Genomic DNA, 12542 nt, shown 5'->3' with positions numbered 1-12542 from the left:
AGGTAGAGAGTGCTGAGTTTAAATACATTAGCCTATTAACTTTCAGCCCTATCCAATGCCTATAGGAAGCAAAGGCTAATACCTATTTTCTCTAACATCTGTTTCCATTTTGGCACCTCAGAAGAATCAGGGTTTTTTCCCAACAGCTCTGTGACTCTGTCCTTCAGCTCTTGCACTTTATTCTCGTTCTGCTTCAATTCTGTTTCAAACAGCTACAAAAAAAAACACACACACACAAACACAAGCAAGTATGTAAAGTTTAAAAGCATATAAAATCAAGGTTTTGGTTCAATGAAGACCAAGATGGTCTCTTAATCTGTGTAGACAAATTTAACAGGCAGTCAAATTCAGGGCATTAAAGGTGATCTCTGTTTGTACTACAGGTATACAACTGATTTGTTTATTTTTTGGGATTTGTAAGGTTGCCTAATCACCAAGAGACTTATAATTCCAGTAACATTTTTAGCAGATGTCCACAATGGGTCTGTGCAAAAACACATGGCAGAATGGTCTTTGACATTATTAAGCTGATCTTCTCCATAAATCTCAAAAGAAATTCACTTTAAACATTCATTATTCTCCATAGATAGTTTTGAAGACTGAAATTACCTTATGTTGATCAACTTTTTCTTTAACTGTTTCACTGTCAAGAACAGTTGTTTCCCATTTGGCTGCAACTGTGTCCATTTTCTGTAACCATTCCATCATTGAACTTGTTTCTTCTTGAATGTTTTGCACATTTAAAAGCATTGATTCCAGTTCTGATCTTTTGTCCTTCAGTATTGCTCCCAAATCATCATAACTCTGATTTACAGTTGACATGTTATTTTGAATAGTGGTCAGTTCTGTAGAGAGTAGTCCCACATGTATTTATTTTAAAAACTTAAACTACATATTTTGTTGGCTGAAGGTACAAGCACGATTAAAATTTTAAATCCCCGCTTATATCAATATCTCTATCATATATATGTATATGCATGTACACACACACACACACACACATTTTTGCTTGTTCAGATGACGCCTAAGTATGGATAGATTAAGAACCATAAAGAGAAAATTATTTAGGAAAGAAATATTTCCCAAACTGCAAATTATATTCTGCATGAAGTCAAAATTGTGCAGGTACCTTGTTTTAGGATTCTGACACATTGCTAGTTATACTGTTATTACCTTCCTAACATATTTCAGCTTCTGATTTATTAAGAAGATCAAACAAATAATCATGGAATGTAGAAAGAGTATGACTACTGGTTCTCTCAAGTGGAGATTTATCTCAAGACACAAAATCCCATTTTTATAGAAAGGGGACTTCTGTTTAATAAGACAGCATGCACTGTGCATGAATGAGATTTTATGTTCCATCACTGGCAACTCCAGAGGGTGCTTAGCAAGGTTTTACAGAACTACACTGGAAGAGACAATGATGGGGTAGATTGTCCAATGGGCTGACTTGGGATCTGAGCAGAAATAAAATAAGGGATAAGCAAAGACATTCCTGGAATCCTTTGTTTTTCAGTTGACTACAGCTAGGGAAGATGTATGAGTGCCCAAACTGGATTGGATCAGACTTGTTTCTTCAAACCCAAGAACATCACAGAGCTTCCCCACAACCCCCACCAGGTAAAACAAATCCTGTGAGGGAAACTTTATGTCTTTTGTTTGACTCTCCGTATAGAAGTACCTTTGCATATGGATTATCTTGGTCCATTTTATAGTCAAGCGTTTTTCAAAAGAAAAAAAAAGTGAACTGAAAGAGATACCCATGTAGCTATTGTTTAATTATTTCTTGGATTTTTTTTTAAGGTAAGGGACAAGCACCATTATGATTCATTTTTATGTTGCTCAGAAACATAATTTCATTTATCCACCCAGAGTCATATCTGCCTCTTAGATAAAGAGGATTTCTTCAACCTGAAAAAAGTACAGTACCATGCAATTTGAGAGTTCCATTCCTGCAACCACTATGTAAGACTACATTATTTCTTTGACTTAATTTTTCATGTAGTGAAATATCCTATGTGTGGTAGACCATCTCATAATCAAACATCTGGCCCAATTTTGTAACAAAGGTGCACATACTTTTGAGTTATTTTGTTTAGTCCTAACAAAGGTATTACCTACCCATGTGGAATTGGAGTTTATTTTCATGGACCAACATAATTGCTTTTTAATATTCACAGATGAGACGAATGTGGAATTCTTGATCTTGCCTTGATTCTTAAATAATGATAACCACTAAGGAAATTACAGGATTTCAGAACATCCATTAAGGGCACAAATTAAGATTACTTTATCTTTCTAGTATAAATCTAGCTGAAGTACAATTAGCTGGTACTTACCTTTGTTTGTCATGAAACCCTGGTCACCAGTAGCTGTTTCATCTCCATTCAGTATTGTCCCAGTTACATCTAACAAAAATGAAGGCCAAGATTCAGAGTTCATAATTATTTAACTAGGTTCTGTCAGTACTGAAAATTATTTTTCAACAAATGTAGGGACTAGTATAGATTTAACATGGAAAGATACAGTACATGATCACATTATCCATTTTTAAGAAGAGAAAGTTAATTAAAGGTAATATATACTTGATTGGGAGTATGTTAACAGGAGAGCAGAGTCCCCCATTTTCCTCTATCCCATTTTTCCCATAAGGAACAATGTTGAGATATCAAGCGGAAAATCTTAATCTCCCTCTCTGCCTTTCCTTAGATACTCTTTATTCATTGAACAAAATATAAGATTCTATCATAACTGATTCTGATGCTGTGTGTGGTTGTATCTAGCAGCTGTAAAACTTAATTTTGGAGGTACGCATAATACTGCATACTTCCAAAACTAACAAACTGCACTCAACTGTTGGAGGTTGACCTCTGCTGCTTTTAGAATTTTCTTGTAAGCAAGGGACTGTCCTACCAAGAGATTCCTTGCATTGATTATGTTCTTCTGTTTCAGCTAAATGGATTGTTCCCAAGTCACGCTGTCTCGGAATTAATGTCTTCATGTGGCTTTCACTAAGAGATATTTACTACCAGACGCAGCAGAAGCAGGCCCAGGCAATCATAATCAGTAGGCTGGTTTCCAGTGGTAGGTAGGCAGGTTGTTCTGCTCTCTTACTGTTACTATATAATAAAGGGAACTTTTCCATCAACAAAAAACTTATTCAAGCCCTGTCCTTCACACTTAGAATCTAAAGATTTATAAACAGTTCAGTATGTGATTTATGCAACACATTTTCATGTCCCTAATGTTTATCTTTTTATTTTCATAACACTAAGCAGTAGATGATTATTATTCCCACTGTACAAATATAGAAGTGAGGCCTATATAATAACTTGCTTAAATGTAGTGCTTGAAAAGGGCTTTGAACCCACTTCTTGGATGTCTGATTGTTATCACCAGGACCGTACTAATCTAAACAGCATCTTGGTTAAAATGGGATCTTTATAACAAGATAATATGATTATTCATCATAAAATCAGACCTCAATTGGCACAAAAGATCTGTTAAAGTAAAAAGGTGAAAACTGGTGGAAAGGAGACTTAAAGCTACATGACAATACAGTGGTAGAATGACAGCCAAGACTATATTCTTACCTGAGAGTAAACAAAGGAATTTATTTCTGAATAGAATGCATAGGACACTGCACTTAAATACAAAGACTTGTGTCCGAAACCTTGTGTGAGAAACCATCCTGTGCATATAATGCAAAAATGCGAGACATGTTTGCATCCAGTATTTGCTGCTTGGAAGAGGATAGCAAACTCCTCTTTGCTCTTTTGGAATATTGTAATTCAACAAATAATTAAAAAGTCCACCCTGCAAACCTACTGCTTGTTCTGGCCCATCTGTTTTAATTTCTGAAACAGCGAATGAGAGGGGCACTACACAGCCAGGTTGAAATATCGCAATCAAGACTTATCAAATATTGTTCTATAAATGTGCAACAGGGTCCTAAATACCATTTGAGCTGATTTTAGGATAAATGATATGTGACATAAAAGGCAACCCAAACTTTAATTTTAGCACAATCATCACCTTGTTGTGTGATTATTAAATTTCTAAATCACAAGACTGGTTTCAGAAATACTCTCTTTTAGCTGGTCCAAAGCCAATTTAATGATGCATTAAAGTATCTATTATTTATGATAGGAATAAGAGTTCTTATTAGTATCTATTTATTTTCAGCATAAGCAAGACTGCAGAGATGATTATTTAATGGAGCAGAATTAATTGTAGCCTTGGAAAAGGCCAAGTAGTCACTTCTCACTAGCAGCTGGAAAGTGAGCAGTAGTCTAATGGCAGCTGGAAAATAGGGAGACAAAATAAGTCAGTCAAGTAAGTGAGATGTTCTCATAATATAATAAGACCTTCCTATATTTCACCCTGTGGGCAAAATTCTCAGCCAGCATCAGCCAGGATGCTTCCACTTTTCAAAGTAAATCTAACATAGCATTGAGCAACGTTCTCACAGATTCTTGCTATTAAAATAACATTTCTTTTACTTTATTGTTGATATGAATCAATAGGCCCATGTGGTCACTATTGTAAGCTTGTCTGAATGGGACCGTTAAACCTGGTTTTATCTGCCAGGCCTTGGACTAGGATGGGTAGAGTCATTCTGGGAATGTTTTATGCTAAAAGGATGTATTTATTTTGCTTTCACTACATGCTCACCCCTCTTTTCTGTTTTGTATTATTCCAACCTGTGTACAGTGCATTGCTCAGAGTTATTAAGGAGTCAGGTAGCCTTACAAATTTGATAGGCAGGAAGGCAGGCAGGCAGATAGATGGCTACTGACTCCAATGGCTGATTCACATTATATTAGGCTGCATGATGCAACAAGGAGTATGGACATGAAAATGAATCAATGGTATATTCAATCATTTGCCTTAGCATTGTTAGGTATTAAATAAGAATTAGACTGATCACTTTCAGGATTACCAAAATGACTGTTCAATGGTTTTTTCAAGTTAATATAGCAATGATTTGGGGAGTATTTCTTAAAACAATGTGTTTTATTAATCATTTCATTCTACTCATATATCATTTCAAGTGTGTAAAACATTCAAAATTATGCTTATCCATCCAACATACCTGATTTTACTCCCCATGGCTTTGCAGTGGAAGTCACAGCAATAATTAGGTTACACAAAGTATTTCCTCTGCTATTCATTTTCTTAATATCAGGTGCCTTTGTATTCCATTCATCTTCCAAATCCTATGGAATGAACAAACTATTATTTTCAGTACTAAATGATAACTACAATTATCGTTTGGAGAGAACATATTTACATTCTAAAGGATTTAACGTGGCCAGATATACTTTTCTCATGATATCTTGTTTTATCCATTATCATTCCTGTCCTATTATGTCTCATGTACAATCCATACCCAGAATTAACCTCAGAAGTATCAGAACTCAAACTTCCCTTGAAGTACTGCTGTGACAATTAACTGGTAGAGGAAATGAATTTTCTACCTGCCCATGTAATTACTGAATATTGAAGCAGGAGAAATTTGGGAGGCAATGACAGAATGGGACAGGTAATTTGGTTTTGAGTGGCTGATACCCAAACTGAAATATGAACATTCCAGATAGAGAATGAAAAGTGGCTGTGATGTTCCTTTATAGTGAGTAGAAAAATCCTTGCACACGCTACACAGGTCTTTGAATCACGCAATCTAGCCTGGTGTCAGGCTCTGCCTGAGACCCAATAAAAACACAGACGCTAGAGTAGGCTTTAGGTTCTGGTTTTATTTAGGACTAGAGTGCATGCCCTTAGAAAGCTGAGAGTGAGGGGAGCGCGCCAGAACGGGATTTAAATAGCCCGCGCCGGTCAGCGCTCCACCCCACTTTACCCCAGGTGCGTCCCACGAGTCCCATCAGTTCGTCCTTGCCAGGTGAGAGGTTGTCCAGCCCCCCTGCGCCCCGGGCATCGCCTCGATCGCCTTCCCGTGCGGTGATGATCCATTGCCAGGCAATCAGGCTTCTAATTCCTCGAAAGCCCGGGCGCGCCCTTCCGAACCTCACCTGTTCAGTTGTTATTCAATTTCTTGTCAGTTACCTTAATTTGTTGCTTCCTGGGTTGCCGGCCTCGGTTGTTACTTTGTTTCTTTAGACCCATTGCTGCTTTTTGTGTTTCTCTATTGCCCTTGTCTTATCAGCCAGGGACCCATATTCTTGTATTGTCATGAGAGCCGTTGCGATGTCACAAACATCGCAATGGTGATCATGACACCTGGATTAAACGAGCTGTAGTGAAACCACACAAATGGTAGTGTTATAGCCCCTTCAGTTCAGAGAGCATTGTTTAATTAATGGATAAATCCTTTTCACTGAAGTATTGACTGTAAAAACAAACACATCTCACCTTCGTGCTTTGCAAATGTTTCTTTAAGCTATCAGTATTTAAAGAGGGCTGTACTTGGGGAATTTTTTCTGTCATTTCATCTATCCATTTCTTCAGAGACTCAACAAAACACTTGAATGCATCCATTTGTTGTTGGCAAGAGAACACATCCTTCTCTCTATAGAATTAAAAAGAGAAAGAGTGAATTAGGTAAATTATGACCTCCCTGTCTCCAGAATTAAATATGTAGCACTTTTCCAAGTTAAACCAAAGGTACAAATTGTATTCAGAATGCCAATATATACAGAAGTAGTTTGATAAAACCATTCATTCATTCATTCATTCATTCATTCATTCATTCATTCATTCATTCATTCATTCAATCAATTTATATAGCTGCCCATCTCAAACCAGTGACTCTGGATGGCTTACAATAATAAAAACAATAAAAACGATGCAAAAAATTAAATATAAATATAGCCAAGAGATCTTAAAACTCATTGGTGTTAGCACAACTATGTAATGGGGCCCTTCACACACTCTGGCTAATTAACTAATAGCCAGGACAAAAGAACTCGAGCAGGCCTCATGGGTCTGTTCATACAGAGAGACTGCCAAAAGGTAGGAACCAGAGGGAGCCTTCTCCTCCAGATCCTAAACAACAAGCAAAGATCACTGGGAGAAGGCAGTTCTGCAGAAATCCAGATCCTGAGCCATTAAAGTTTTTAAAAATGACTAGCAGCACCTTGAATTGCACATGGAAGAAAACTGGCAACCAGTGCAACTGTCACACTAGAGGTGTTACACAGGCATGTCACACTGCATCAGTAACTGTTGAACTGCTGCATTCTGGACCATTTGCAGCTTCTACATAGTCTTCACAGGCAGCCCTCCATAGAGTGCATTGCGGTACAGGTAGTCCTCACTTAACTACCACAATAGGGACTGGAAAATTGGTTGTTAAGCAGTGAGGTTGTTAAGTGAGTCACTATGTGACCAGATCTGATTTTATGACCATTTTTATGATGGTCGTTAAGCAAATCACCATGGTCGTTAAGCAAATCCAGCTTCTCCAATGGACGTTTTCTGCCAGAAACCAGCAAAAAAGGTTGCAAATCACAATCATGTGACTGCAGGACACTGCAACTGGTCGTAAATGCAAGCCGGCTGCCAAGTGCTCGAATTGTGATTGCGTGACTGTGAAGGTGGTGTGACAGTTTGCAATGGTCATAAGTGTAAGTACAGGTCATAAAGCACCTTTTCCAAGGCCGTCATAACTTTGGACCATTGTTAAACAGATGGTCGTTAAGTGAAGACTACTTGTAATCCAAACAGGATGTGACCAAGGCATGATCCAGAGAAGACCGTAATTGGTACATAAGATGGATCTGAGCAAAGTTCCTCCTAGTCACAGCTGCCACCTGCTCTTAAAGCAGGAGCTGTGAGTCCAGGAAGACCTCCAGATTACAGACATGTTCTGCATGGAGAAACATGAACTCATCCAAAGTCTAAGATGGAACATCTCTGGAATTGGACACCTGAAGATATTCTACCTTGCTGGGATTGAGTCTATACCTGTTCAGTTCCGTCCAGAACCTTTGACCATTCAGGCATCAAGACAGAATCTCAACCATCTCTCCAGTTTGACCAGGAGTCAAATATGAAACTGAGTGTCATCTGCATACTGATGGTACCTGATTCTATGCTGGCAGATGGCCTTCCCCAGCAGCTTAATTTTCTTAGTTATGCATGATCTCTAATGGCCTTCAGTACCATATACGCAAGGATGGGGAATGTGGGGCACTGTTCTGCAGTGGCTCCCCTTTTTCCTAAGTGTTTATAATTTTATAATGTTTCAAGTTGTTTATAATTGGGGATATGAGGTTCAAGCCTGCTGTTGTAGGTTGCTGCAGGGGTTAACATTTCTCTGCCCCCCTTTAAATCAACATCATGCTTCCCCTATCCTGGTCACGCCATAGGTCATCCACAAGAACAATCAACATGGAATTGGTTCCTTAACTGAGTTTGAACCTGACCAGAAAAATACCAAATAATCTGTTTCCTCTAGAACTCTCTGAAATCAGAAACCCACCACTTTCTCAAATACCTTCCCCAGAAGGCTGGGGACCACCCAGTAATTATCCAAACTTGCTGGGTTGAGCAATGCCTTCTTGAGGAAAGGGCACACTACAGCTTCCCTCAAGGTGAACAGTACCATCCTCTTCCCAAGAGAAGCATTCACAATTGCCTGAACCCAGCCTCCTGTCACCTCCCTGAGGCTTTCACCAATCGGGAAGGGCAGGGAACCAAAGTACAGGGGACAGAGGTGCCGGTATAAAGAATTATGTCCATTTCCTCAAGACAAACAGGCTCAAACTCATGCTAGAGACTAGCCTCAGTTCCCTGTCCAGCTAGCATCCAACTCAGAGCAAATCCAGTATGTTATTGCAATACAATGGTATCAGTCAATATTAAATACAATTCCATCTCTCATTTATGGAACATGTCATTCTAAGTTATTGCCCAAAAAAGCTAATAAAGTCATGATAACTTGTTAATCTATTAATCATTAACCAATGAAAATTGTAAGCTTTTCACAGCCTTGGTGTTGTAAAGTAATCATTATCATCTTCCATCTCCATTCTAAAATTCAGTGATGATGCTCACTTTTCTCGTGTCGTTTCTTCCATTTCCCTGAATTTCTTTGACAAGGCATTTACTTTTTCTAACACTAATGACTTGTCTCCTGGAAGAGCATGAGGAGAAAGTTCTTCAATGAGGTGTTGCAAAACTTCAAGATCTTTTTTCTGCTCCATCAATTCTGTGTTGGTTTCCTACAAAATGAAGAAAGTAATTGCTTTATACCTGACTGCATAACCCTAACATTCAACATTTAGTCCTTGAACTTATCAGCTTCCCTTATCACGGCAGAGCGGATGGTTATGTTCACAATTGTGCTGCTCAGTAAAAGCCAGGACAGCACTTCACAGGATGAAAAATATACTGTACCTGCACAAAGAGGGACATTTCAGCAACATCCTTTCCTGGAATATCAGCCTCACTGAGGGCTTGAGCTTTCTTGTTGAAGAATGACTGAAGTTTATCAGACAGACTTTCAAACACCTCCACTTTGGTCTTCAATTTTTCCATATCTTCCAGTTTTTTCTTATGTTTATTATTAGCTTCACAAAACCGCTGGGAAAGATCATTCATTTTTGTTTCTAAAGAAGATGCAGTTGAGGGATCTGCAGTTTCCATGAATTTATTCATTTTTTCTTTCATGGCATTTAGGCTGCTCTGACGGCCTATGATGTCTTGTTCTAGCGCCTAAAATAAAATAGTTTGAGAAAATGTCCAGGACAAAGTGTGCATATCTATTATGCATGAAGTGTGATTGCCAGCTGAAGTGAGTAACTGATTTCTAAAGTCAGCTACTTTGGCAGTTAACTACATACTTAGGTGTGAAAAAGACAGTGGTTACTTAAGGAAGTTAATAAAGTATATGACTGCTTTTGTTCACCCACTGATATCCCCGATATGGTGACTGTGCTGATATATTCAGACTCAAGTGATTGGCATGGAGACCAAGAAAGTCAACATCTGACTTTGGGATATCTAGTGTGTCAGCTTATCAGAACATATATGTACTATGAGCCCTAAAGAAAGTAGTTGGGTGGGTTCACAGAACTACTATAGTTTTTCGGAATAATGGCTTGTTTAATAAACCACAGTCCTAGTTCACAGACAATGCTAAACCATAAACCATGACTAATCATCTGCAGTTACTGGGTTCACAAATCACACGAAGCCAAAATCAAACACTATGGCTCAGTACTGGCCACAGATTTGAAGCACAAAATGATGATACTTCTTTGATTATTTCTGTGCTCTTCAAATAATTCTCTTCTCTTAGAATTAGGTTCCTCCTGTTAGGAGGAAGAATTGGCTCTATTAAAATTCTACTTACCATACTTTTCCTAATGACATCTTCAATAGCAGCAGAATTCAAAGGCACTTGGCCTTGTACCTCAAGATTCTTCTCAACAACATTCATCCAATCAAGCATTTCATCTAATCCATCCTGAACGCTTAATGAACGAGTCAAAGTAATTTGGAGTTTTTCATTACGATCATTCACTGCTTTAGATAACTGGTTATACTTATCTACAATAGTGTCTGAAAACAAATAAGAAGTCTGTCGGATTGGAGCAGTAGATAAATCTCATAAACACATACATGCATACATAGTTCATGGCGATGAATCTTATGATACAAGGGACTATCTTATATAGAATTAATAGTTGTCTTCTGTAAAATTCTATTGGATGATCTAGTAGAATTTAATTCTAAAAGGAACTCCCCCAACTTGAATGTGATTTCTAAACATCCCTTATAATACTGAACAAGATCCGTCTATAGAAGTCTTTATATTTTATTTATAAGAAGACATTTATAGGTGAACTCTGTTTACTGCAGCAGAATACAAGCTTAAAATTGAAGTGGGTTATCACGTAGGTTTCTATTTCCATGCCACAGAAAGCCCTAGCCTGGATGTTGTGGTATTTTTGAGGTTTACAGTATAGGATCATATCTTTGCATTTATCTTTGCAATTAGGATTTTGATAGTGTCAGATTTTTCTAGATTTGTCTCTACAAATGGTTCAGAAGCATAAGATATTCAGCTAAGGTCATTTGTCAGTTAAAGAAAACGGGATTAAACTTTTCCTTTTCCAACTTTTAAAATTTTGCTAAAACCTATGGTTGTAAATAAATGTATTCATAGTATTACTTTGTTTTTTATCCTGGATTGTGGTATGAAATTGGTTTCTGATCTAGAGGCTGCAGAGAACATTATTTATTTATTTTGAAACATCTGAAGCAAAGAAGTAGGTCTTCTATAATAATTAATTGTTCCCACTCTTCTCAAAGGGAGATGGGGATATTTCCTATACTATATTTCAGTGCATCTCATCCATGTTGTTTGTGTTTTAAGTTTTTGCTTTGCATTTTTGCCTTTAGGTCTTTGAAAGCCTTTTCAAAATTTTATTTTTCTTTTTTATTTGTAATATTCCATATTTTCCTTTTTAGTTTTTAAAAGAGTAGTAAAGTTCTTTTTTTCTCTTATTTCTTCATCTATGACAATAACTGATTTTCCTATATTCATTTTTTTCATTTATGTTCATGTAGGTTTTAATCTGAAGTAGTAGCAATTGGAAATTGATAACATACAAAAGACAATCGTTCTTTCAAGATCACACAATGGATTCATGGTATGAAATCTGGGTGGAGTTTCATATTAGTCAACTTTGACAATAAAATTTTCAGGGATTTGAGAACACGTGATTCATTCTTTATCTGATGTATGTCTAGAGATGAAGAACCTGAGATTTGTGGACAAAGCTGGTGGGTCCACCCTGTTAAAAGGGCCATATAAATTAAAACACTACCTGAAAGTAGCAATTCTAAAGGAATGCTAAGGTGAAAAGACTAAATTTTTAAAAAAGAGGATTTCACCAAATGTTTTTGGAACTTTCATAAATATCATTTCTGTAAGTCTCTCTAAACTACCTTACATTCTAACAATAATGATTGGTAAATAAAAACTGGCTTTTATGAATTTCATCTCCCGATGTGCAATATTTGGTTTTCTATGAAACCCCAAATATCTTCTGGATACTTTTATGCAGCATAACTAAGTATGGTAATAAAATGACAGACATAAAATGATTAGATGGCTAAATACACTATCAGAAATTTATCAGGATTAAGTACTGCAAGGCACAAGTAAAAGAACAGCAGTATATGTTAACTGGAAACTGTTCGATCTTAAACAGATAGAGCTCACATACTCCAAGATTGAAATGAGGGAATTTAAGGCTTAAGTTAGCATGTCCAGTTTTCTCTTATATCTTTAGGTCTTCATATATGTTCCAATAATCCATATGGGTTTTTTTGCTAGGGCAGACCAGTTACAATTTTTTAAAAAATCCTCAAAAACTTCAGATATCATCTTCTCTAGACTCTAGGCTTTTAATTTATTGAAGCAACAGGATAAGTCCTAAATCCAAATTTAGTTTAACCAGGTATTACCCATGCATTTCTTGAGAAGTCTCTCTAAATCAATATACTTATTTTAAATTAAGATATGTCACTGAAATTCATAATTACCTGATTTAGATTCAGGAATG

The 12542-nt window shown here is 37.0% G+C and overlaps 1 protein-coding gene across 1 annotated transcript in view; it reads right to left on the bottom strand.

Moving 5' to 3' along the window:
* The window catches only part of DST (dystonin), a 353259-nt gene that overhangs the window by 111946 nt on the left and 228771 nt on the right, over positions 1 to 12542 (bottom strand). Inside the window, exons 45-52 of the mRNA XM_063313467.1 lie at positions 10322 to 10530; positions 9364 to 9681; positions 9022 to 9188; positions 6376 to 6532; positions 5099 to 5222; positions 2343 to 2411; positions 610 to 845; positions 83 to 212 (exon numbers count right to left, since the gene is read on the bottom strand). Coding sequence (XP_063169537.1) covers positions 83 to 212; positions 610 to 845; positions 2343 to 2411; positions 5099 to 5222; positions 6376 to 6532; positions 9022 to 9188; positions 9364 to 9681; positions 10322 to 10530 — 1410 coding nt within the window. The remainder of the gene's footprint in view (positions 1 to 82; positions 213 to 609; positions 846 to 2342; positions 2412 to 5098; positions 5223 to 6375; positions 6533 to 9021; positions 9189 to 9363; positions 9682 to 10321; positions 10531 to 12542) is intronic.

Source organism: Candoia aspera, chromosome 1 (genome assembly GCF_035149785.1).
Source record: "Candoia aspera isolate rCanAsp1 chromosome 1, rCanAsp1.hap2, whole genome shotgun sequence".
Classification (NCBI taxonomy): Eukaryota; Metazoa; Chordata; class Lepidosauria; order Squamata; family Boidae; genus Candoia; species Candoia aspera.
The sequence above is the reverse complement of the archived record's forward strand: the minus strand, read 5'-3'. Positions and strand labels throughout refer to the sequence as shown.